A 27,025-nucleotide genomic window follows, 5' to 3' on the forward strand; every position below is an offset into this window, starting at 1 on the left:
GGAAAGCCAGCTGATTCACGGGCTCCGTCCCGCAGTCTCCAACGGAGGGGCCTGTCTCCGTCACCAGAGCTTAATGAGCTAAATGTGTGCTTGCTCTGGATGAAGCTGTAAAACGTGACCGTATTCTATTTAAGAAATGGGAACAATTTAGAAGTTTATAGAATCTGCCTCCTCTCAGTCCCGTTCTTCTCAGGAAGGAAACGTCTCTTGGTAGGGTCACGTGAGAATCAGACTATCTCCCGAGCGGGACGGTGCACACACGTGTATTCCTGTTTGTTTTACGCACGTGGGGCTGTGAAGTGCAGTGTTCAGCGGCACAACTTGAAGCCCAGTGACACCGAGACAATGTCCAGTCTTAACTGCTCCGGGAATGTTCTGCGGTGTGGGCACGAACAGACTTGTCTGCGGTTGGACGTCATGTTGCTCACGTGGGGCCATCACAGATGGCCCTCGGATGGTTCGCTTCCTCGAGCAGGTGCAAACGTATCACATGTAGCTGGTGATCATGTAACTTGACACAATGTTTCTAGAAAGAAATGAATAGAAATCAAACTGCTTACCTTCGTATGTCTATTACTGAGTCCAGCGGTTCCATTCACGGGACTCCATCCTAAGAAACCCGCTCATCAGAAATCCCATGTGGGGCTGCAGCCCACAGGACCAGCAGAGACGGCCACCCCCACATGGCTCCTGGCGGGCATCTTCTTAACTTACGTGACACATTCTTTCCTCCCCTCACCCGAGGGGCTGACAGGGGTCCTCCCAGCACAGGGCACGCCTGGATGTGGGGGAGATTGGGGTCGGGCTCCGTAGCCAAGTGACCGGTTGATCCCCGGCTTGAAATAGCAGCTGAAAGCTTAGAGCATGATCACAGGCCCACATGGGGGAGGGGCGGGCATAAGGACATGCCAGAGAATATAGTCTAAAATAGGCCGATCAGAAATAATAAAAGCCCAAGTGCCCAACAGCAGGCCCAGAGCACACTGGAATCTATACTTGAGTCGAGAGACGAGGCAGCTGTTAACATCATGCCCGTGACGAGTTCCGGAGGCTTGGAGATGGTGTGCCGAGATACCGAGTGAGGCCAGCCACCCCAGGGCCTCAGCGATGGGCTTGCAGACACAGCAGTGAGGCCGGCGCCCCGAGCCTGAGCTGCTGACCCTGGGTCTGTGTGACCGTGTTCGCACCCAGTCTTCGGAGATGCTGGGCTGCGCCTCCACTGCCGCTGGTGCTGCCGCCCTGCCACCTGGCCACGGCTGCTTCTGTGGGGTGGGCTGCGTGCAGTGCTCATGGGCATTCGGGAAGCGGCCTGGGGAAGGGAAAGGCAAGTCCCTTTCCCTGGGCCGGCACAGGGGTACCGTTCCGTGGCCCGATGCTCGCGCCCAGCAGGGCCAGGCCGGCCAGGCCAGGTGGCCACAGCTCCCCGGGCAGGAGCAGCCGCCTCCTCTGCTCTCCCTCCGTCCTGCCGCAGCTGGCCGGGGAGCGTGTGGGTGCGCAGGCTCATGGGACCAGGTTGGAAGCAAGTGAGTGAAAACTTCTTTCAGGTGTCGATGTGTCCAGCCGTACGATGGGGAACCACTTCTATTACCAGCTCGTCCTGTCTGAGTAGACGCCATAAGGCAGCATATACGTGACCCACGCGCCACACGTGGCCGTGTTTCCATCCTGGTGGGCATCCTCCCGCCGCACCCCCAGCGCATGGACGCCGTTGGAAGAGCGGAGCTGGGAAGACTGTCCAGGAGAACGTCGCTAGGAATAAGCATTTCCGTGGCCCATTTCAGGCAGGGATTCACGACCTTACTCAGCCTTGAAAATCAGGTTGGGTTTTGAGGTCCTGAGCCGGGTTCTGGCTCTCCTCACAGGGTTCTGAGCCGTCAGGATGGTCGGTGTTTCTGTCAGCGCCCCGCTCTGTGGTTTCCAAGTGGGGATGTGGCCTCACGAGAGGGAGACAGCCACAGCTGCCTGCCAGGTGAGGACGACGGACGGGCTGAGATTCAGGCTTTCTGCCCGCGGCTCCAGGCGCCGGGGAGGCCTGCTCATGTGACAAGAGAGTGCACCTGTTCTCCCTATGACCACCGTCCCCGTGCTTGTCGGAGTCCGTCCCAGATGTGCTGAAACCCAAAACATGGCCTGGACCAGCGGCACAAAAGCGGGATCTGCGGCAGCGGAAGGGCCTGATCCTGGGTCTCTGCTGCTCTCGGGGACCCCAGGAAGAAGTGCTGCGCAGATGATCGGGGGACGGGTCGGATCTCATTACGCGCAAGCGTCGTCTGCCCAACTGTAGCATCTTCCTTTGCTCTTTGGTCTTAAAATAGCATGTGTATGTGTGTGTGTTCGTGCAAAAAGTTTGATCAGTACGTACACAGGTGCACGCATGCCTGGGAATGGACTCCGTTCCTCTCAGATCGGGGGTGCCGTGGACCGTCAGGACGATGCCGCCAAGCAGACAGAAGCCAGCAGTTTCGTTAGGAAGATGCATCCGTACCTCACCCCTCTGTCTGATGAAGTTCAGGCAGAACTGATGAGGGCAGGCAGGGGTTCCTTACGCGCTGTTGGGGTGAGGAGGCTCGCCCTGGTACAGCACAAACCCGGAAGCTGTAAACGAAAAGACTCGCAAATCGGACCCCTTAGGAATAAAACCGTGGGCCATAGAAAGCATGATCATAACGGAAGTAAAAGGAAGACAGCGTTTTGCCATCCGTTCCCCAACCAAAGCTCTGTGAACCTCTAAGACAAAGATCCTCCATCCAAAGGAAGCAGAAGCAGAAGCCACGGGCATGGAGTTCAGGGAAGAGCGGACACAGCACAGAGACCGTCTGCAGCTGCGGGAAGGTGCGCTCCTCACAGGCACGGCGATTCCAGGTCTGGTTCATCAGAGTGGACGTTCGGGGGTGCAGGAAATGTCATGTTTCATTCCCCATATGCTCCCCTGGGCCAAGAACCATGCGTGACACACAGTAGGTTCTCAGTTAGCATGTGTCCAGTGGAGGAGCCCAGAGTAAAGCCACCTCTCGTAAGACAAGCATCGCCTCTCAGATTGGCCCCAGGCAGTGCTCGATGCCCGTCTCGTCGCCAGGACGCCAGAGGCTGGGAGCTCCCCTGGTGGTGCAGGGGCGTGGCGATGGGGGGGTCACTAATTTAAATTAGAAATGGAATGGCTAGTTTGGCTACATCAAAATCAAAATTGCAGAGACTGTAGCCTCCTACCCAGCTGCACCCAGCCGCTCTCTTACGGGGCTTGCCTTGGTCTGAACCACTGGGGGCCGGTGACAAGGAAGCAGGGCTGCTGTGGCGGTAACAGCTGTGAGAGCCGGAGACTAGAAAAATCTTCATGTCTGTACAGTAGCACACAGTGAAAATGAGCGTGCTCTGCCTGTCCCCCTGCAGAACTTCCATAAACGGGGAACGTGAGCTTGTGCAAGCTCTGGTCGTCTGTACAATGGGTATTCAGAGCTGTTGAAAAGGACAGTGCAGGCTTTGTTCACCTCGCTCTCAAAAACACAGGATTGGATTTAAGAGGAAAGGCACAGTGCAGATCTATATTCTGGTGCCTCTGTGTTCAGAACAAAGCGTGCACCCTTGTATTTGTGTAAGCGTGCAGAACGTCCCAGGAGGCTCGCAGGAGGGGGCTCGTGTGTGTGAATTCCAAAGCGGGTTCTGCATGTGGGTTTAGGAGTACAGGGAGGTATTTCACATTATATTCTTCTGTATTTTGGGGGAATTTGAATAATGATCCTTTGGGCATATTCTCTATTAACATTTAAGTTGATTTAGAAAGAAATGTAGGGAGCCGGGTCCCACGTACATGGATAACTGTCACAGGCAAAACTCCCAAAGTCAGATCTATTGAAACACTGGTGTGAAGCATCTTTTGAATTTTCTGTAATAATTATCCTGAATTAATGTTAATTACGTGCCCCTTACTGAGTGTAGGAGTCACTGAAATATCAAAATTCAGATTTGTTTTTGCAATACTTAGATGCTGGGGCAGCCCCCAAGTAAAATATGCCTTTTCTCTCAGAAGCTCTGTGCCCTCTCACTGTGGCCTCTGCATTTCCAGTGGGTAGAGTAATGGAGCAGCCAGAGGGGTCTTTTATCTCCCTGTAAAACTTTGAAACCCATTTTCTAGGTGTTCTGCATGGAAACTAGCCGAGCGTGCTCATTTTTATTGTGTTCTGTTGTATCAGACGGTCCTTTGATTCCCACGATTTCAACTCAGAAACCTTGCCATCAATGAAACTAATTGCATCAGGAACAGCCAGCGAACTTCACGAGCATTCGGCGCACATAAATAACACCGCCAATTAACCGCCGGGACGGGGAAGCCCTCCATCTTCTTGTCAAAAGCCGGGCGCTCCTGGCTTTAATTGCACCCGGGGTGGGTGGTGGTGGTGTGTGCTGGGGACAGAGCGGGGGTGGGGCTGCCCTTTGGGAGGACAGGAGCCCCTCAGGACGGTGCATTTACTCACTTCCAGATGGATCCCTTCTGCCAGGCCGGAGACCAGCCAGGGCAGGAGCAGTGGTTGTGCGGGACGTGGGGGCTCCCCCTGCTGGAGACCTTGTGGACTCCTTCCTGCCTCTGACTGCTCACCCTCCATGTCCCAAAGCGGTGGGACCAGACGCTCGGGAGGGGTTCTGTGTGGGCCCGCAGGGGAGCTCCTTGGCTGAACCAAGTAGCCCAAACATCCCAGTCAAAGCTGTTTGCTTGTTGGCAGGTAGTGGGTTGGGGCAGGGGGGTTGGTGGCAGGAAGTTGAGAAGTTCAAGCGGAGAACCAAGGCGTCTCTTCTGTCCACATAGGGCAGATGACCTTGGCCTTGGTTTTCTCATAGTAGAGTAGACGAAAGGCAGGAGTGATGCCCCCTCGCAAGCATACTTACAGGGCAGGAGTGGGTAGGTCTATACCAAGACCGTGGGGTGGAGCATCAGTAGAGCAGAAGACCAGACTGAGTCCTCCCCACTGGGCCACCTGGACATTGTCGTGTGTCCCAGACAATGGGAGCGTCTGGGACGGCTCTAGATGACCTCGGTCCTGGACTCTGAAGTCACATGACCCTCTTCCTCCCCCTCACTCCTGCCCACTCCTCAGATCCTTGTGCACAGGGAGCAGGGGTGGGGCTGATGGCCTCCCTGACCAGCCGGCACTGTCACTGTGGTCACTGGATCAGAGTCCTGTGTCATCCGTCCTAGGCACTGTGGCCTGGGCTTCCCGAGGACTCTTAGAGCCACAGAGTGTCTCTGGTGGCCATCCTGGGTCATGCACTGGCGTGGAGGGGGGGAGTGGGCTGCCAAGGAAGGGCCCGTGGGGGCACTCAGTGCAGACTGGCAGGAGGGTCTAGAGCCTTCTGAGCAAATCATGTTTTAATTGGGTTGTTTGTCTTCTTATTAAGTGGTTACAGTTCTTTGTGTATTCTGAGTGCAAAACCCTTTCCAGATAAATGATTTGGAAATATTTTCTGCCATTTTGTGTGTTTTTCTTTTTTTTCACTCTCTTAATGTTGTCCTTTGATGCATAAAAGTTTTTCGTTTTGGAGAAGGTGCAATTTCTCTATTTTTTACTTCTGCTTCTTGTGTTTTTGGTGTCATAGCCAAGAAGAACTGCCAGGTCCAAGGTCACATCTCTATCTTTTGAAAATCTTTATCACATTCTTCTCTATTTTGAGATATTTGATGTTGTCTTTCTTTTCTTTTTCCTTTTCTTTTCTTTCTCTTAGGGAGAGAGAGAGAGAGACAGTGTGAGTGGGGGCGGGGAGGGGCAGAGGGAGAGGGAGAGTGTCCAGCACAGCCCACACCCAGCAGGGACTCCAACGCAGGACTCGATCCCACCACCCTGACCTGAGCCAAAACCAAGAGTCGGACCCTTAACCGGCTGAGCCACCCAGGTGCTCCGATTTCATCTTTCAAACACATATATACATATATTAATAGAAATTCATGTGCATATGTATGAGCTAGAGAATAAGACAGCCCTGGAAATAGGAGTATGTAAACATTTACTAAGGAGTGTGTGTGTGTGAATATAATTTAGTGTGTTACATATTTCATGCTTTCTGATTGTTTTCCACATTCCTCTCTGTTACGTGGATTCACTGCCGATCCCCCGCCATGTCCCACAGTGGACCTTTTCTTTCCTGCTGTAGACGTGCTCAGGTGTCCAGCAGCCCTGACTGCGGGATCCACCAGTAGAAACCTGTGACTTCTGTGCCCATGTACACATGTTCCTCGAGGCCAGGCATGCCGGGAACTGGCCGTTTGGTGGTGGGACCCCTTTGATGACTGCGTAGAGGGTCTGCTCCACAGTGGAGGACTTCCTCGCTGGCCTGGCTTCTGCCAGATCCCGTGTCCAGCTTCTTGTTCACTCACTGATTTATTTCTCTTTTGTCTGATTGCTCCGCACGGGGAGGGGACAGATGGAGGAGCCCACTCACCTTTCCAGAGGACGGCCACTCCTCCATCTGAGCGCGTATACGTCTAATCAGCCATCCGACATTCATTAAGCATCTACTTTGCGTCGATCACACAGTTCATTTAAAATAGATTTAAAAATCAAAAGGCATGGCTTCTGTTTTCCAGGAGCTCACAGACATGAAACCAGCCCTTTGGATGTGCTATGCTGGCATAGAAATATATATATTTGAAAACACAGGACAGTGAGGTCTTTACCCTGGGCAGCAGCCTACGTGAAGGCTCTGTGGAGGATGGCTTTGTCTTTTGCACACAGAGGAAGGACTGTCAGGCAGGAAAGTAGACAAATTCTAGGAAACAGTAGCATCCAGGACAGACCCAGTGCGCTGAGCTGGAAAAGCCCCCGGCTCAGCCTGCCAAGGTAGAGAGGAGAAACGGTCACCGAGGTGGAAAAGCAACTTTGGCGAAGGGGGCTGGGGACACCTTTGAACTCCGGGCCTGTGCAGGTGCACAGCAGACAGAAATGCTAGACGTGGTTTCCACCTTGAAGGAGCTTATCTTGCAAGAAGGAGAGATTCATCAGCCGACAGTTTTAGTACGATCTGTAAAGACGTGAGAAACAGAGTAGAGGGCAGAGCAAAGATGCGCTCGCCATGGAGAGCTGTGGACAGTCGGGGAGGGGATGAGCCTCGAGCTGGGTGTGTGTGTGGGGGGGGGGGGGACAAGGTGTTCCAGCCTGAGCAGATGTCTAAAGCCACGTTGTTCTGGGGAGGGAGGTCCGGGCAGTGGAGGGCTCCTGAGGAACAAGATACCAATGCACAAGGAATGGGATTTGGGGTGCCACTGAAGGGCATTGTGTCAGATCTCAGTAGTCATGTGGTTGTGGACAGAGACTCTGTAGGTGACACGGAGCTGACACAGGTGGTAACCAGCCCAGTAGACTTGACGGAAGGTACAATCAAGATAAGAACCTTCAATCAAGATAAGAACCCTCACTGGGGCATTTCTGAAACAAAGGGTTTCTTCTTACTAGTGTTTTATATGTATGGGATTAACTGTTTTTAATTTTTAATACCTTTACAAGAAGTAGTCATTAAAAACGCACGTTCCTTAGAACATGTCTACCATCGTCCAAGCCAGCACAAGCCTCCATCCCGGGCAGTGTCGAACACCATACACAGCCCTTGGATTCGTTGGGTCTCCTGTTCCCTGACGTTCCACAGCATGCACGTGCCCTTGTCGCGAAGATGCATCGTGCACGTGGGGTTGGGCTGGCTTCTTGACGGCCTCACGGGAGGATTGTTCTTTCCGGTGATGAGTGGTTTACTCTGCAGCCACACCACACCGGATCGTGCAGGCTGACGTCACGAATCAGCATGTGAAAACAGCACTGTTTCACATCTCTTAGCACACAGACTAGCGATCCCAAGCCTGTATTCATTAAAGGTCATGTTTGCCTTAAACTAATTAAAGCCATTTGTATCAAATGACTGGAAGAACGTCCCTTTTGAAAATAAAGAAAATAACTGAAGGAACTTGGATTTTTTTTTAAAGTCTGAGTTAATTTCATAAACTGAAATGAGAACTGCACTATTAATTTTATTACATCTAAATGTGAGAATAAATCAGCTAGGTGAGGACGGCATTTTCATATAGATTAGTCTGCAGAAAGTCAGAGCCGACTCGAGATGGGCTCTTCGGAGAGCAAGCAGACGGCACATGCCAGGATGGCAGGTGTGGGAATCAAAAGGCCGCCACAGTCCATTGGGGCAGCCGCAGACGATGATTCCATTGGCATCACCTTTTCCTTTAATCATGTAGAGTTACAGGAAACACAAGTACGGCTTTGCGCACTGGGCATATATCCTTGTAGGTATCTGTTCATTTTAATAATGCGAATGACTTGGGTTAGGATGAATTTATCACAAATCTTGGTTTACAGCTTAGAGAATTTTTAAAATAGACGCTATTCCTTTCAACGTAGGTGTGTAATGAAGTCCAGCTGGTGCCAAGCTCCGAGGCAGGTGCAGGGGCCAGAAAGACAGGGGCGAGTCAGGCAGACTATCAAAGTCTTTACAATGTGATAGGCCCTTGATACAATGTTTCATCTCCACCACACGATGACAGCACCAGGTGCATTTCTTAGGACATAGGAGGAAATGCTTCAGGATTTTGTCTCTTATCTGCTCACAGGGGACCCAGAGCCATTGGAAGGGTCTAGCATGTTCAGCAGGTTTCTTGAGTCAAAGCCTAGAAAGGTAGGCACCTGCACAACATGCACTTGGACCCTCTGCCTGCAGCTGAGCCAAGCCGATGTCTGTGTCCCGATTCACAGCTACACGTTCGTGTGTGAGGATGCTTTGGGAGGAATGAATCGTCTTTCCCGCTATATTGGGAAGCAGTCAATGTTTCGTATAAACTCCTCTTGCTAGAATCATTGCCAGCACGATGTTCTGGAAGGCCCATCTACTTGACCAGGCTGCACTTGTCACAGAAAGTGGCTGGCCCTGGGGGCCTGAGTTGGCACTTGGGGGGAGTAGGGAGCCAGCGGACCCTCTATTCCTGACCCCGGGGGGTCTGCACTTGCTCACCCACAGGCAGAGTCTGCCCAGTGGATAAAGCTGGTTTGGGATGATTTTTGCCCCCAAACCACTCGAACCCCCATTGCATGCACCTACTGGGATAAACACTGCACAAAACACCGCCCATTGCCAGAATCTTCCGCGTGGTTTTGTTACGGACAGAATGCCCTTGCTCGCAAAGGCAGGTGTTGAAGCCCTAGTCACCACGGTGAAGGTATTTGGAGCTGTGGGGCGGTCAGGAGGTTTAGATGGGATGGTGAGAGGGGCCTTGGCCATGGGTCAGTGCCCTTGTGAGAAGAGAACCAAGCTTGCTCCTCCTCTCCTGGTGAGGACGCAGTGAGCCGGCGGCAGCGGCAGGCCGGGCGGAGGCTCTCAGCGGAGTCGCGTGAGGCCGGCACCCTGGCCGGGACTCCTGGCCTCTGGGCCTGCGAGGAAGACGTGCCTGCTGCTCGCAACCCCCACCCCGTGGTGGGAGACACAGGCCCCTCCCTGTAGGGCACACACACGCGTCCCTCCTTCCCTCTGAGTTCTTTCGCTAAAATGACCGTTTGACTCGCAGAAGAGATTAACAGGAGGAAAACAAACTTAATTATGTTTGTCTTGGAGCCCCATAAAGAAGGAAGGGGCTCCTGGCCTGTCCGGCAGTGCGGCTTACCTGCCCTCCTGAGCTAAGGAGAAAGGGATAGGGGAGGCAATTCACAGGAGGCGGGAACAGCAAAAGCTCCAGAAGTCCTTTTTCTGTAAAAAAAAAAAAAGTCATCTTTGGAAAGAGCTAGCTTCCTCGTACAGGCCTCTTATTTCAACTCTACAGAAGGCAAAGGCAGTAAGGGGGAGGTGGAATGCTCTTCCTGTCGGTGGGGCTCTGATGGCCTTTCGTCGGAAATAATCCACATTCTGTGGTGGCCTGCCCTGCACCCAACACCCCCATACTGTGGGGTGGGAAGCGGCCCAGTCTTGGTTGGATTCCTACCCCCCGCCCGGTGCTGAGCCCTGTCTCCAGTCTGGTCCCCCGGCTGCTGCCCCATCGTCCCTGATTCCTGGTCCTCCCAGACCTGGTGCAGGCAGGGGAGGTCCCTCCCTGAGCCACCCTGCCCCTCCCTCCCCCGCGGGCCGGGGTTCTGTGGTGGCAGCTGGAGGACTAGAGAGTGTGTCTCCCCTGCAAAGACCCAGAGCAGCAGCATGGAGCCCCTGGGCTGGCTCAGTTCCATGGGGCCGTGGGGCGCTGTGCCCTGAAATTCCCCTCACAGGAAGGAGGCCCGTGGGGTGCTCATGAACCCAGAGACCCAGCTGCACGGCTCCCCTGAAAGCCAACTGACTCAGAAGTTGTAATTCCTGCTCTGGAAATATGGGTTTCACAGCCTCCCTGTCATGTTACAATTGCTTTAATTCTGAATCCCATTCTTTTATAAAAATGTTCCTATTTGATAAAATTTAATGATGTAATTTAAATGTGAATATATTTAATCATGCATTTCTCTTCCATATGTCATGAGGGCTTATGAAAAGGTGCTTTGGAGATGTTTTAAAGTCTGAGGCCGTGAATACTCCCGCTCACATAACTAAAGTGCTACGGCGGTGCTTGAACTCTGGGGCAGTGAGACGTGGTTTCAGCGTCGTCAGAGCGCTCCCAAAGGTGATACAGGCCTCTCTCGAGATTCCTTTCTCTGTGAAATCCTAGTAACAGTAATTGGGGGCCTTGAAAAAAATTTTCAGTGTGAAAATAGAGTTCAGTTCTTTCTACCATGGGTATAAAACCTTAAGAGACTGCAATGCCTCATAAACGGCACTGCTTCCGTTGGCAAGGCTCCATGTCACGGTACGCACGTTCCCCATCCTGGCTGCTCCCGGAATGTCAAAATGCAGGGCAGGGGCTGCCGCTTGGCTACTCGGCTCCCCGCTGGCCCGGCTTCCCTCCCTGGCCCCCAGGGTTGGAGGTGGGTCCAGGCTCTCTCAGCTCCGGGGCTTTGCACCTGCTCATTCTCTCCCTATGATGCCCCGTGGCCCCTTGTCCCCAACCCATCCCGTCTTTGGGGTCTCAGTGCCTGCCCTGGAGACTCTCCTTGCCCCTCGTGTGTGCAGGTGTCCCGCCCCCCTAGAGAGGCGCCTGGCCTGGCCTGGTGCAGGGGTCCCCGCCGCCGTGTCGGAGGGCCCCTCGCTCGCTAGTGGCTGCCGATGCTCATGCCGGCCTCCGACTTCGCCTTTCTCTGTCTCAAACCCCTCACGTTTCATGCTGAGCTCACAGCAGGACAGCTCGGGGCGTACTTCTGAGCAAGAAAGGGAGAAATGGCTGTAAACCCTTTATCCTCAGGCAGCCCTGCTGTCCCGGGGCGCAGGGATGGATGTGCGCACCTGTCGGTGGCAGGACCAGAAGGGGTGCGTGGGCTGTGAGCCCAGGGACAGGCCGGCGCACGGTCAGCCGTGTGACAAAACGACCACCGGTACCATTTAAGGTTCTGCCCACTTCCTGGAGATGCTAGATTCGCGTAGCTGCCACCAACCTCCAAAGCAGAATCGATACAGTCTGTGGTCCATGCTCAGTGACCAGGGTTGGATGACATCGCTGCGAACCCCCAGCCCCGGCTGCCCCGGGGGGTCCTGTCGGTGGGGCTTTGTCTGAACTTCAGGAGGGTCAGGAGGCTGGGGGGCATCCATAGGCCGGGCCCCAGGCTGCCGGAGCCTCTGAGGGCAGGAGGGGCCCTCCTCTTCAGGACACACGGCGCTGGGAGGGGCCGTCCTCGTGCCTCTGTTTAGAACATTCTCGAATTAAAAGTTTAAAAACCAACTTAAATAACATGCATTTTGATGTTTCCATGTTTATCACTCAAGCCAGTCCTGCCTGCGAGTGTGACTCGTCCCTCGCCGTGTCCCAGAGGAGGGGACAGAGTGTCCTTACCCCGGTGCTGCTCTGGGGCCAGGTGGCTGCGGGGGCGTGGCCATGGGGCCGTGGTGCCAGGCCCCCTGCTCGCATCTGGCCCCGCAAGGACCTGGTCCCCGCCGTGCTCAGAGCCCAGCCACCCCATGTGTGTGACGTCCACCCGCCTGCGGGGAAGCTGCGGCCGCACGAGCGGGAGCGTGTCCCTGGGGTGTGGACGCGCTCGGGAGCATATCCGAGCTCCGTGGTACAGGAGTCCAGTGCGCTGCTGGTATGGCTCCGTCAGAATTGCTGTTTTCTCATTAAACAAATCAATCTGTGTTTCCTTAGAGTGTGCGGAGGGGTCCCAGCTGTTGATTCTGTTGTTTAACTTGTTGAAAGAGAGCCGTTGAGTGTGGAAGACCAGTCACCCCGGGAGCATTTACGCTGAGGCAGGTGCCTGGCTGGGGTGTGGGGACCCTAGGAGGCTGGACCTGGGCCGAGGGGGGGATGCTCCCCCAGAGGGCTTTGGGACGGACTGACTGGGGGTCTCCAGGCCGGATTCCAAAATCAGGATGAGAAGTCTGGAGGGCAGGTTTCCTGCCCCGAGGTTAAGGAGCCCCACATCTCTGAGCCTGCGCACGCTCAGCCACCCGTGGCTCTTGCCGACCTTTCAGGGACTACACCAGAGCCCCGAGAGGCTCCCCGTCACATTCATCAAGGCCCAGCTGATGACAGAGAGAGATGTGCAGGCTCCAGACCCAGACCGTCCCTTTCCAAAACTACTTGGAGGCTGTCGCACCAGTGAGCTTTCCCCTTCCTACGGGGGCCCCGAAAACCTGCACTGAGCTCCTAGGATGTCACTTGTGCCAGTGACCTGTTTTACATGCATCATCCTGATAAAGGGACACAGTGAGCTCAGGGGTGCAGGGTCTTCAAGCAGCATCCTAAGGGAGCTTCCCTGAGGGAGATCAGCTCCGGGGGACCAGTGCGTCCCTGCCCATGGGCCACGGCTCCTAGAACCGTGCCAGCACCTCGGAAGAACTGGCGCCCTGTGACCTCAGGGTCTGGAAGCAGCTGTTTTGTTAGGGTCCCAGGGGGACACGAGGATGCGTGGAAACGACTCGGGATGAAGGGGAGCGTGGCCGTCCGTGATGGACAGGCTGGTCAGAGGAGAGGTGGCCACAGGCCCGGGTCTGGTCCCAGAGGAAACAACTGGCAGTGACTTGACCGTAGCGGCCTTAGGGGTTGGGAGGCTACTATTTAGGGTGGGAGTGTCACCAGAGACGGAAAGGAACGGGTGTGGGTCTTGAGTGCTCAGCGTTCTCTGCAGGAGGGGCGGTAGCGGGCCGGCACCCTCACGGGGGTGTATGGGGGTGTGTCCCCGAGCCCTTCCCCGAGGCCTTCCCTCTTCCCCTGTTCGGTGCCCCGGGAGCAGGTGTTTGCTCGCTCAGGCCTCGGAGGCCGTGCGGCTCCCAGGGCCCACACCCCTTCCCCTCCCCTGGCCAGAGGATATTCGATAAGCTGCCCTTCCCCTGGGCCTTCCGCTGTGGGAGGGGAATGAGAACACTTCTGGGCAATTTCGAAAGATGTTGTCTGTGTTTCGAAAGTGGTGCGGAGCGTGCATGGTTTTTACGCCAGAGAACTTACTTTTGATGTCCCGTCCAGAAGCGGTCCCCGCTGACATTTTGTTCGCGCGTTTGCAGCAGATCTCCGTCAAGTTTTCTTCCTTTCCTCCCTGGTGTGTGCAGACGTGAGGCTCACCGAGCCGAGCCGCGGATCCCGGCCAGCGAGCCTGTCTCCTGCGGTGGCCAACAGCCCGTCACAGTGCTGTTACCTGTCTTCTGTGTGCATCTGTGTGTGCACACGTGTGTGCGTGCACACGTATGTGTATGCGTGTGTGGAGGGGGCGCATGTCTGCTTCTGGTGGGTACCTGAGCCCCCGGTGCCCACTCACGTCCCCAGAGGAAGCCCAGTGACCTACCGGCTGTGACTTCACATGGCCAGGCCGGCGGAACAGGCCCCGGGTCGAGGGAGAGAGGAAGTGACGCCTGCTTTCCGCCGCTCACTCCCACGCCTGCTTGAGGACAGCCGTGGCTCAGGTCACTCAGCCCAGTGTCCCGACATGGGTTTCTGCTTCTGGAAAAGCTCGGAGGCTGTGCTTTTGCAACACGTTCTGCGGGAGCCGGAGGAAATGCGTTAGTGATGTTTGCGAGCAGACGCGGCCCCGCCTCCCTCCGACCCGGCCTTCCCGTCCACGCCTCACCTCTGCGTACACGCCGGCCTCCCTGCCCTACTCCTCCCCTCTTCCTGGTCCAAGTTGGTGGCCAGGCCCACCGTACAGCTGACAGGGATCAGAACTTTCTTATGGAGATTCTCCTGCACGACGATACCTCTGTCGCCTTCAGCTCCCGACCTGTGGACGACAAGCTTAGCGTTGAACGCGTCTTTGGAAATCGCACGGGAGGCACCTGTAGTTCGCTCACTCAGAGAACACACGTGAACGGGGTCCGTGGGCTGCGCTGGGGCGCTGGGCCTGCTGGCCACAGACGCTCTGCCTGGCCGCCCACCTCCTCTGCTCACGGCCCCATGGACCAGCTCTCGGACCCGGCCCAGCATTGGGGCCTGTTTCCCTGGCAGCCCCTGGTCTCCCCCGGGGCCAGCGTGCCGCGTCCCGGTGCGGGGACGCCGCCCACTCCGCTCTGCCTCCTGCTGGAAACCAGGGAGCCTCCCTCGTCCTGCCGTGCTCCACGCAGACACTGCGCTCCCGTCGGAAGCTGCCTTCCTCAGAGAACTGGAGCGGCTCAGGTTCTAGAACAGTCTGGGGAGGTTGACACGTCATCGCCACAGGACACTCTGCCCAGCGGTGCATCAGCTCCTCATTGAGGCACACGGACCAGAGCAGGTTCTGGAAGGCCTGGCGTGGGATCCTGGCTGCGGATGGAGTGACAGAACCCTGATCCGGGTAGAACTGCGTTGCAGAACCCTGGGGCTCTCTGGAGGTGGGGGGACACACACACCAAGCTCGTGCCCTCCAGTGTTCGTGTTTTAAAGCCCTTTGTTCTAGCAGAGCAGGATCCATGATGCTGCAGACCGGCAGAAAACGAGTTCTCTCTGCAGTGCATCAGCTCTGGGAATCACTGCATGGAAGATGTGGAAGGCTCAGAACTGGTTTGCCGTTGACGCAAAAATAATCCTCAGTTACAGGGGAGCTCCAGAAGGTGCCCTGGGACCTCGTCAGCCAACCTCTTCAGGGGAGCAGAGAGGTGGGCCAGGACAAAGCAGGTCCTGACATCCCGATCTATTCATGTGACCCCTTGGACCCAGGCCCCCTCCAGCACCTGCTGTCCTGGCCGCCCTTGCTTCCCCCACGGAGCAGCCTGAGATCATCGTCTTGGAGACTCCACTGCCAGTGGCCATCTGTCTTCCTCTCCTGGGAGGTTTTCTGAGAAGGTAGCCGGAGCACAGCGACATCAGTGCTTCGGCCTTTGCTGCTGACGCGCGGACTGCTGGCTCCCGAGCCGGGCTTCTCGGTCCGACGACAGTCTCTCCCGCGTGTCCCTGTGGACGCTCGGAACCTGTGGACGCTCCTTCACCACGGGGAGCCTCGCTCCGCGTGTCTGGCTACTTCGACTCGTGGCTCACCGTCCTGGCTGCGTTGGCTCGGGAAGGTGCGAGACCCAGCCTGTGCGGCCCCTGGTGGGAGGAGGGGACGGGAGCACAAGACCCTCGCGACCACCCGCCTTTGCCACCTCTGCCCCTGGCCACGTCACCCGCCCCTGAGCCGGCTCGAGGGTGGGGGCCTACCTAGGAACTCACTCCTCCTTCCAGCGGCTGGGCTGGCGGCGAGAACGGGAGGCCTGCTCGGTCCTGCGCTTGCGAAGCTCCTCCCCAGCAGGCCTTGGCTGGCTGCAGTGACATCAGGGACACAGGGGCAGGACACGCAGGTCTCCTCGGGGTGGCAGGCTCAGATGGAGAAGCGATCGGAGGGGCTGTGGCTCCCTGGCACCCTGGTTCTCAGATTCACCGGCTCTCAGCTCTCAGGTCTCTGCCTCCTGCTTCCGTCCGTCTGTCTGTCAGGGCCCTGGATCGGCAGCTGCTGTGGATTCAGCACTGGGCAGCCCCAGCTTTCCCAGGGACAGCGTCTCCCTCGATGCTTTAGTCCCGGAGGCCCCGTCTGAAAACCCATGTGTTTCTCGTTTAGAACCGAGTGCAATGGGCCTGACCGTGTCATTTTTATTACCCGAGACATAAATTGCATTTTTCTCCTTATTTTACTGTCAAATGTTCGGGGGAGCTCAGTGCCGCTTAAATTGAGAAACAATTTCTGCCCTCCCTAATGGTTTATTTTGTAACCTGGAAAATGACTCACCTGGCCCGTTTCTCTGAGTATAAAATGAGATGATGGCTCCTGCTTGGCTCAGGCGTTGGGGAGATGATGTCCAGACGGGGCTTGTTCAGAGGGGGGCCGTGTGCGAGGCCGAAAGACCGTTCATTGTTCCCCTTAGGACACGTCTGTGCAAACACGATCGGTTCCCTGTTCCTGGAGGTGAGAATGTCCAAATATGGAAATGGGGTTGCCAGACCGGCAAACCCAGAACACAGAGCCTCCATGACCCGAGGATTGTCTGCTAGCACTCACATGTCCACACAGGCCTGTCGTGAGTGGAGGTCCCTGGGGACAGACATGTGTTTCCGGGCACGGCGTCCCTGCGGTGGGCTGTCCATGGAGCCCGTCTCGCTGTTAGCCTTCGACACACTGCGGGCTGAGGCGAGTGTGGACTCCGGGTTCAGCAGTGGGGACTTTTTTTGTAAGCCCCTCCTGTCCGGGCCTGGTCTGCCCCGGCCAGCCGACCCTGTTGCCCCAGTGTCCCCTTTAACCTCCTGCCACTCTGGGACATCACGGTCAGGGTCACAGGGGAGACACGGTGGATCTGGGGTCCCTTAGCCCCAGAGCAGACTCCTCACTTAATTCCAGATCCACCGGAGGACATTCATTCCAGACGAGCCGTCCATCCGAGGTCACTGCTGCCTTCAGGGTAGAAACAGTGAATTCTCTCTCTCCTGCCGCCTTCCCTGGGCTTCATCCGTGTCCCAGAGTCGGCCCTTCTCCCCGCAGGAACTCGGAAGACTGTCTCACCACTTCCCAAGGTCACTTCTCTTACTTTGGGATGTACCCTACGTAGTTCCCAGGACCGAGAGGTCTTCTAGATCATTTCATTTTGTGGATGGGGAGACTGGGACCAGAGTTAGGACTAGATGGAACCTAGAATTTTTCTTTGCATTAGGAGATACTGGTCTATTTCTCCTTTTTTTGACACGTCACATATTTTTGTCTGCAGTTCATGTTAATAATTATAAAAACAATGTTTGAATGTTTTTTAAAAAAATCCTGGCGTTTGTTCCCCTGAAGCAACCGTTGCTGAGAGGAGGGTCCAGGTCCCGCCAGTCCTGCTGCCCTGCTGTGTGCCCGGGAGCCATCCCGCTGGTGGCCCGATGCCCTGATTTCTTCAAGAGCCTGAGTTATAGACCCTTGTGTGCCTTCCCAGGGCTGTTGCTGTGTCCTGGCCTCAGGTCGCCCCAACAGACTCGGGGGAAGAGCCCGCTAACTGCCCGCATCACCTTCCTGTGTGTCCCCTGCAGCCTCAGGGCTGGGCCGGCTTGTGCATGAGCCACAGATCAGGACCCGTCAGGGGGTGGATGTGGTGATTTTCGGTAGAGAAGCCTTACCTCCTTCCAGACCTCTCCGCGGACTAAACTTGAGGGAGGCAACTCTCACTTGAGACGAGGCTGGTGAGCTCGTGGCCTTGCCTCCAGGTCTCCGAACACGGACTTTGTGGAGTGCGTCCCTTACGGGGGCTGTGACCTTCCATGGAGGGCTGCGGACAGACACAGGGTCCGTCGCAGAGGACAGCTCACCCTCCCGGGCTCCCCGCGTGCATGGCCCCTCGAGGTTCATGGGAAATGCCAACCGATGGCTCCAACTTGGGTTTAGGGCGGGCAGTAAACCATCATCTGCTCATTTCTAATGACAAACAGGTCCCAGGGCAGGAACCATGTCAGCGGGGACCAGGGCCGTCCCCCAAGAGTGGGACTCTGGCCCAGATCCACGTGTTTCCATCCCTTGGGCCTGCCCTGGGCCAGGTCTCAGCCAGTGGGCTCAGGGCGTCTCTGTTCCCGGGCAGCAGGGAATGCGCATCTGAGGTCATTCCTGGTGACCTTGGAGCTCCTTTGACTCTGTCCTCTGTGGGCCTGGCAGGGCCAGGGCCTCCAGAACCGCTTCTCCAGTGTCTCCTGGCACCGTAGAACACAGTGGTGGGTGGTGGGATCTAGGGGCCATGGGCTGAAGCCAAGACAGGGATCCCTGGGGTCAGGCGTTTCGTCACTGGCCTGAGCCCCTCGGATGGGTCAGGTGGGACAGAGCATTCTAGAAGTCTCCTGTGATCCAGTGAAATCGCCGACACTCGTCCTATGGCCGGTTCCACGAGAAGCAGAAGGTGTTATTGTCGAGGTTGTTAGATGGTTGGGTCCTGAGTCTTCACGACACAAAGGGTCTCCACAGAGTAAAGAAAGGGAGTGGGCAGCCCTGGAGGAAGCGTGGACACCCGCGACTTGGACGTTGACACTGGTGGATCAGGAGTCTTGAGGACAAGGCGTCCCCACATGCAGCATAAGATGCTGACAGAGTCGTCCCGGGATTTCAAACCGAAACATGCGCTCTCCTCGGACACCGGGTAAACTGAGTCAGGCTTTTCTCGGACACCGGGTACCCAGAGCCAGGCTTTTCTTCCCCTCAGCTCTCCTAGCAGTGCTGCGGCCCATGCTATGGGGCTGGGGCTGCGGGTTGGCGCCGCAGCCCCATGTGGAGCCCACGGAGCGCCGCGCCCCCAGACTCCTGCCTGCTGCCCGCACCTGGACGGGAGGTGGGCTTTGGGGAGAAATCCCCACAGGTTCTGGAGAGGTTAGCCCCATCCTGGGGCTCTGCTTGTCCCCATGAATAGTAATCAAGTGTCACCACTGCCCTGAAGTTAAAATTTTGATGGCTCAGGTTTGGTTCGACAGTTCATTGAAAGTTGACTGTTCCCTCCCCAGGGCTGATCTGGACATTGACCTGGATTTGCCGGGCCCTGACCCATGTCTCCTGGAGGGGGTCATGGCTGCCCTGGGGCCCGGAGGTCAGCGCTGACCCACCTCCGCGCTCTGGGACCGGCTGCCCTGTCGGCTGGACCCAGCTCTGCAGCCGTGAGGGTGCCGGGAGCAGACGCCCACTGTGGACAGATGATGGGGGGTGCGATGTGGGCTCCCGGCATGCGTGGCCCCTTCCCGAGCCTCCTGGCCAGGAGAGGGGGCAGGGGAATCCATGTTCGCGGCGGGCTAAGGAAGGTGGGAGGGAGGGGCAGGGGGCTCCTTGGGGCGCCAAGTCTGCCCTTCCCCGGCTCCGCCTGGTGAGCACAGACCTCAAGGCACCTTCCCTGTGCCTGCCTAGTGCAGGTGTGCATGTGTGTGCGTGTGCATGTGTGTGTGTGTAAAGCAGTGTCTTCTGCCCCTTCCTGTCTTCCCCAGGGAAGGATCCATGCCGGACGGACAGCAGCTCCCGGTCAGGCCGCCTCGTTCCAAGGGCCCTGACCTTCCAGTCTCGTCCAGACGGCATGTGTTCGTTAGGTTGGGGTGTGGTTCCATGGTTTGGGATTTTTTGCTTTAACTCTTCATTTTAAAATGCTGGTCCGTTGTGCTGTGTCTCACTGCACCTGTTCGTGGCTTGCAGACGTCTGGGGGCTGTGTGGACAGTTTGGAGTAAGAGGAAGCCTGATCTTTCTCTGTCGGCAGAAGCTACATTTTTGCCACTTCCCCTTCCTTTCCCAAACAACTGCTTTGTAAAGGGTCATGGCCAAGCCAGCACCCACATTAGTGATAGGTGCACAGGGGTAACTGGGGGTCTGCCCGGCGTGGACCCCACCCACCCCCCTGTCAGGATGGGGACCAAAGGTGGCCGCTTGTGGCCACCAGCCACCAAGGTCAAGAAAGCCTGGTTCTTCTGTCCCACGTTGGCCCTTGGCCCTTGTCAAGGCGCCTTTCCGTGTGGGAACTTGGGGCCATCCATCCAAAACCCCCATGGCCCGGTCCACCGGCTGTGGCCGGCAGCACTGTGGCTGGTGCTGGGCTCAGAAGGTGTAGCCAGAGGAGCTCAGTGTCCTGGGAGGGGCTCAGTCACAAGACCACGGTCTAGACCGGGGACCACACAGCCTCGCTGAGGGACGTACGGCGTGGGCTGCCACATTGAATTTTCAAGGCCACTTTCTGTCATAGTTTAGTTTTCCAAAGGGACGTGACAAATGCGATGCTAACGACGTTGTTTTGGTCCAACAGACAGAAGCAGAGAGCACAGCCGAGCGCCCGGCCCCCCCGCCCTCATGCTGCACGCCGAGAGGAAGAGCCCAGCCGGGCCCGGGGAAGACAAGGTGGGTGTGGGGGCTCCGCTGGCGTCTCACGGACGCGCAGCCGGGAGAGGGGCGCTCGGGGCCGCGACTCCCCGCCCTGTGCGTGTTTCCCATCTGGCTCCGGGAGGGGGGGCGGGGGATGCTCTATGACCCTGAGCCGAATCGGGCAGGACAGTCCAGAGCATGGCAGAGGGGCGGGGGTCCGCGGGCTTTGGGAACAGCCGTCGCCTTCCGGGTGGGTCCCGTTCCAGGGCTCGCCAGGCGCGGGGAGCTTGTGCTGACCTGGTTTCCCGCGGGGGCTGTCCCTGCACTTCAGACAGGGCGGGGCACCAGGCTGCAGGAGGCAGACGCCCCGAGGCAAGGCCGGAGCCCGTGTTTGGGTTGTTTGAGCCGCGCGCACCGCCCCCAGCCACACACCTTTGTGTTTCCTCCTCTCGTTCTGGTCAGAGGCTTCTCTTGGCCTTCCTGCCAAACAGCATTTTAGGACGGACCATGAGTGCGTCCGGCACGGTTACCTTCCATGAACGACCCAAGGGATTAGCTTTTATTGCTACGCTTGAAAACCACGAATGGCCCTTAATTTGCTCTGATCTCGAGCATCCCGGAGGCCCGCGGTCCGCCTCTGAGCCTGGTTCACGTTCACTCGAAACTCCTTCCAGCGGGTCCGTCTCTGCTGCGGGTGTGAACGTCCGGTCCCCGCCGGCCTCCCCACCGCGCCCCTGCGGGGACCTCCCCGGCTCCATCCCGCCCTCCCCGTCCTTAGCGCCAGTGTCGGCCGTAAAGGGGTCACACGGTGGTAGCGCACATGGACCTTCTGCTCCCGGACGTAGGATTTCTCTGTGAGAGATGGACGCCTGTGCCAGAATTCCATATTTATTAAACAAACATCCTTCCTGGTGCCTTAACTACGTTCTTTATCCCTGGGCTCCGCGTCTCTAATTCACTTTTATCACTTTAGTGCAGAAAGGGAGTTTTATGCCATTTTTATCACCAACAGGAAATCATGAGCGGCGAGTGCCACATGAAGAAGACCTTGGTAATTAGCGGGAGAGAATCCCAGCCTTGCCGAATGTAAATGTTCGTCCCCGCCACAAATCATGCCCCCGCCAGATCTGCGTGAGTGATTAGCGGGGGTAACCCACGGCTCAGAGGCCCTCGTTGGGTTTCCAGCGTTCAATTAGCTTCATAATGAAAACCGCCCTTCGTTTCTCTAATTGGATTAGTAGTATAAACTCCGTTCTCCATATATTTTTTTAACACCACTTTCTGAGTCTTCCCTGTTATATTCATTATTTATCCTGACCTTTTTTCCCTCACAGGAAGGAAAGACACCTTCTAGGACCCAAAAATTCTAGAAGAAATTATTCTTAAACTTAGGGATAATTATATAAATTAAAAATCGCTTATCCTGTGCCATTATCTGTGGCAATGAATGGAGAACCACAGGCGGAGCCAGTGAAAGGCCCGGGGTGCTCACGCCTGACTGGGATGGCCCCTCGCTTCCCCGGTGTCGCCTGTCCGGCGGGGGAGCAGTGCCCTGTCCGCTCCGTCCTCTGCCGACACCCCGCGGGGTCTTTTCCGGAGGCATGTTGTCAGCTCAGGACTCTTGTCCTTCTTGGCCGGCTCTGCTCCACTGGCCACTCCCGCCTGACCACGGGGCCCTTCTGAGTTCTTGCCTCGTGGCTGGGCGGGGGTGGGAGGTGATGGCCCCGCCGAGGGCCACGTTCCCGGCGTGGGGCTGTGTTCGCCCGGGCTCTCAGACCCTCGGTGTTCTTGGAGCGTTTTGTCTGACTCTCGTGTTGTCAGTGCTCCGAGGTCGAGCATCTGCCTTTCCAGCTCGTGTGTTTGAGCGGAGGCTGACGCCGTGGATGCTGGCGGGGGTGCGCGAGGGCACACACGGGCTTCTGTGCATGTGGCCTCCTCGCTGGTGGGCCCCATGGCAGGTGCTCGCATGGTGGCCCCGTTCGGCCTCCTGGTCGAGACCATCCTAACACATGGTTGATCACCTCCTCACCCACAGTGTCCCTTAAAGTCCCGGCTTGAGCCGTGCTGGAAGCGAGATGGCATCCGTGCTCCTTCTTTCTTTTATTCAGGAATCAAGAGCTTTAATGGCACCTGACATTCCCAGCCAAGAGCCTTTTCGTTGCTTTGAATAACATCCTCACCCGGTTGTTCGAGAGAAGGAGAGCCCCGTGCTGTATTATTCTGAGATCGAGGCTAGAGAAGCAGCTGGGAAAGGAAAGCACGTCCCCCATACTGCGAGCATTTGCTGAGCTCGCTGAGACCCCTCCTCTCCTTAACCACTCCAGAGTCGAGGGGACACTTTTCCGACGATTCCTCCTCAGGGCCGTCCGGTCTGCCTGCAGGAACTCGGATTGGTTTCCCCTCCGCCTGGCAGAGAGCCGGCGCTCCGACGCAGGAAGGCAGCTACATCAGTTAATCCAAACCTTCGGTCTGCATCTATGTCTATCCTGGTTTCTATCCTCAAGCAGCTTTCATTTCTCTGCAAACCGTGTCCATAATGAATGATGAGCAAGGGTCCTGGCCATGTTTTGTTTTGTTTACCTTTTTAATAGTAGAGAATAAATCTTCATTTTCTTCTAGGTGGTGTCGTGTTCAAACATTCCTTATTTTCTAAACAGAGATAGAGTGATTTCTAAACCAGCTCTGCCTCCGCGTACCGTGTCCTGCCCCCGAACGCTGTCCCCAGCTAGATGCACAGAAGGGCGGCCAGCCTCACGCGATGGAGCAAGGAAGCAGGCTTGTGTCCTCCGGCCTTCACAGGCCCGGCATGAGCCAGCCCCAGTGGCACCCGGGACCCCTCGCTGCTTCAGGGTCCCTACCGCAGTGCGCGGATTCGGATCTCCTGGACCCCAGCTTCTGAGTCAGCTCATTTCTAGAGCTGAATCTCACGTGATTTTATTTATTTATTTATTTTTACCCACAAGATGTGAAGGCATCCAGAAGCATTCTCTTAGCCGCCGCTGCCCATCTCCGTGTCTGCAAAAGCAGATAGTTTAGCCAATTTGGGGTAATTAGGGAGATGCCTTTGTCTGAGTTCCTCAGCACGGTCTATTGTGCCGTAAGTTCCGTATTCTCAGCATAATTGCCCAGTCCCATTTGCTTTGCTGTACTGAGCAGGTCATTATCGAGTGGGTACGTCGGCAGGTCTGTCTGCAGGAGACTTGTTACTCTTCCTTTGGTTGCCTAATTGAAGATGAGTGTTTAAATTAAAAAACAAAAAAACCAAAAAACCCAGTGTTGTCTTTCTCTTTCTGTTGAAAGGAACCACCATCCATACTAGTCACCAGAGAGGACAGTGCAGCCGAAGGAAACAGACCCGTGGCCTCCACGCCAGTGCCTGGCTCCCCCTGGTAAGATGCTCCGAGACCTGAGAGCAAGGACAGGTAGCCTCGTCTACACCCGGTGCCTGCTTGCTGGCACCAATGATAGAATGTACGTTCCTTCAGTGATAGTGCTGTGCTTTAAAATACTAGTTTGCAGCTCCTGGCAGCTCCAGCTCCACCGTTGTGACGTTCTGCAGAAAGAAAGTAGCATTTAAGTGATACGTTACCCTGCTCCATACCCTTGCGAATCTGCATCCAGATAATAAGCTGTTGCATGTCTATCAGTGAAAGACGGTGTCTGAAGAAAACCCAGCACACATTAGGCTTCAAAGGGCTTTTCTTCCGTCTCCTCTAAGAACATAGTAACTGAATGGCTGTTAATTAAAGATGTGTCTGGCTCTCTCCAGCTGCCCTGGGAGGACTCCTGATCTTTGAGTACGCCGTGCTCGAAAGACCCTCCACGAGGGAGCCACTGCCTTTGGTTTTTAAAAATGTCCTTTTATAATGGAATAATTTGGAAGCAGAATAAAAAGGTTATTATAATAAAAATTAGTTCTAAAACCTGAAGACGAAAGGGTAGGACAGAGCTGGAAGGGACAGCTAATTCGGACAACAGAGACCGCTCCTTGGCATCTGTGTCAGGTGCGTCTGCGTAGGAACCTGGTGGGACATCAGCCTCACACGGTGTCCCTGGTGACCGGCCATGCGTTCTTCACTGGCGAGACGGGGCATGTGCTCCTTCCCCGCGCAGCCAGCCCTGGCGTACCCCCAGCCACGCCCTGTCTTCAGCTGAACCTGCAGTTGGCACAGGCCCTTCTTTGGTTAACAGTTCACACCCAGCTCTCCAGTCGCCCCATCACTTAGGGAGTGTCCTACAATTCAGTTGTGACACCGACGCAGAGTGGTCCGGACCCAAGAGCTAAGGGCTCCGTCCCTCAGTGGTGCCCTCACTTCAGACCCAAATGCCAATGGGGTGCGGGGTGACCTGCCCGCTGACCTGGCGGACCACCAACGTGGGGCTTCCTACAGCTCCCCTTGGGTGTAAGGATTTGCTAGGACGACTCACGGAGCTCAAGGGAAGGGTTTCCTTGTGGTTGCGGTTTTACAGGAAGGTTACAGCTCAATGGAGGAGACCAGTGCTTGAGCTGAGTGGGGAGGTCCGCGACCTTCTGTGCCCCCAAGAGCAGCACCCCAGACACAGGTGCTCACGAGCCGCGGTATTTATGGACGTGGCATCACAAAGGCACGGCTCCTTAGATCACTGGGCAAATGGAGTGAGGACCACAAACGCATCTCTGTGACGCCGCAAGGGCTGCTCGGGGCTTCCGTCACCAGACTCCCCGGTGTGTGTCCAGGGTAGGCGCACTTTCCTGTTGAGGGGGCGGAACAAGTTCAGCGCAGGGGAGTGGGGCTTGGAGGATTATGATTCTGTCGAAAACATGACCTTGAGCAGTGGAGGCTCTGACTGTGAAGCCACGGCGCTCCTTCCTCTGTAATACCGCATGAGAGCGCAGAAGGTAATCAGACCAGAGCAGTCCTGCGGTCCCTCCTGTCACTCCCTGCAGCGGGGGGCCTTTGTGTGTAAACTGTGAACCAGCCTGTGCCCTTCCTGGGCCTCCTGGGCTGGCTGCAGCCAGCTGTGGAGCCTGAAGTCTGGCGTCCTCTCGCTGACGCACCAGCAGGATGGGGATGGCGGCCCTGGGCAGGCCGGCTGGGCGCAGGCAGGGTCACCGTTCTGCAGGACGTCACAGGCCCGCAGGTGCGCAGACAGCTCCCACGGCCCGAGGAGGTGCTTTCTGGATGGGAGTCAGGTGTGCCGGCTGCAACCTGCCCGTCCCTTCCCCGAGGCCGCGGAGAGGCTGCCCCAGCCCACCCTCTGTTCCTCTGTCCCTGCTTTTCTGACCCGGTGCCCTTGAAGGAGAGCGTTCTGGCCTTGTCAAGAGGCTGTTCGGTTAAGGGCCGGAGTGTTGACAGACGTGCTCCCTCGACACCTTCGAGCCTGGGTTTGCAGGTCCCCCGAACGCGGACCTTCGACCTCGCGGGGGAGTGGCCCCCACTCACTTGTTCGGCAGCTGGGAGGCAGCTTCACGGGAGGCTCCGACATCCTCATCGGCATCGGTGTCACACACTTGGGAGCCTGGCCCCTGCGCTCCGCACGGACACCCCAGTCTGCCGCCGGGAAGGGCCCCTGCCTGGGGCACCGTGCCTGCTTCCCGTGCGTAAACCAGTCCCGACAGCCTTGTTCTGCGTGTTTGCTCTGGGTGGCCTTTCTTCCGGGCCATTGGTTCTCAGGAAGTCGGAGGACAGAGGGACCCACGGCAGGTGCAGGGCCCTGGCTCTGTCACCCTCACCAGCCACTTGTACTCAGGGCGTCGGAATCGGCCCATGGCATGTTGATGCCTCCGTCATCCAGACGGCGACTCTTCTGGGAACATGGTGCCTCTCGTTCAGAGGATTTGATGATGAGGTGTTCATGCGGAAGCGGGGTAGGGGTCGGAGGGACGTGACTGGGTCCCTTGGAGGTGAGCAGGGAATACAGGCATGTCCGCGGGTGTGACGGGGTGACCATGGGGTGGACGCCATCCCCCAGGAACTCCGTGTTTTCACCGAGTCTCTTTACATGTCACCGTCCAGCACCAGGGCTCCCCACTCAAGTCTGGGGGAATCTGGTCCTTGCTCTTCCCCGAAGGCATGCCTTCTCCACGGTGGCCCCAGTGGTCAGGCAGGCCCCATTCCTGTCCCCAGGAGCAGACCCTCCTCCAGAGGGAAGTGTGAGGGCTCAGGCCAAGAGCCAGGAGCGAGACATCACCTGTGAACCTGAGCCTTGACCTCAGACCAACATTCTCCAGAGAAAACTTGGGATTTCTAGAAGATTCTAGAGGTTTCAGGATAGGTGGGGCAGGCCACATAGGCTGGGAAAGGACCACTCTTGACCACCACAGAGCTCCAGGGGGCGGCTGGCATCACATAAGGAAGTAAGAGGTTTTGGAATCTATTCAGAATATGTAAAATGGAAAAAAAAATGGAAATCAAAGCATTCTTTTTTTTTTAAAAAATGATTTTATTTATTCATTTGAGACAGAGAGAGGGAGAAAGAGACAAGAACCCAGGGGGAGGCAGAGGGAGAAGCAGGCTCCTCACTGAGCAGGGAACCTGATGTGGGGCTCGGTCCCAGGACCCTGATGCTTCATGGGCTGAGCCAGTCAGGTGCCCCTAAAATGGAAATCAAAATACTCTTACTCTGCTAACGTTTTCACTGTGCTCACATTTTTACCAAATTGGAGCTGAGCCGTTGAATGTGTGGGAGGGCGGCAGGGTCAGCTAAGACCCAGAATCACACAAACGCAGTGGGACAGGAGAAACTTGCTGTGAAAGGTTGGAAGCTCTGCTCCTTGGGGACCCCG

The 27,025-nt window shown here is 56.4% G+C and overlaps 1 protein-coding gene across 1 annotated transcript in view; it reads left to right on the forward strand.

Annotated features, from left to right (window-relative positions):
- The window catches only part of TCERG1L (transcription elongation regulator 1 like), a 170,570-nt gene that overhangs the window by 94,392 nt on the left and 49,153 nt on the right, over positions 1-27,025 (forward strand). The window contains exons 5-6 of the mRNA XM_059172575.1: positions 20,204-20,295; positions 23,560-23,648. Of these exons, the coding sequence (XP_059028558.1) occupies positions 20,204-20,295; positions 23,560-23,648 (181 nt within the window). The remainder of the gene's footprint in view (positions 1-20,203; positions 20,296-23,559; positions 23,649-27,025) is intronic.

Source organism: Mustela lutreola, chromosome 4 (genome assembly GCF_030435805.1).
Source record: "Mustela lutreola isolate mMusLut2 chromosome 4, mMusLut2.pri, whole genome shotgun sequence".
Taxonomy (NCBI): domain Eukaryota; kingdom Metazoa; phylum Chordata; class Mammalia; order Carnivora; family Mustelidae; genus Mustela; species Mustela lutreola.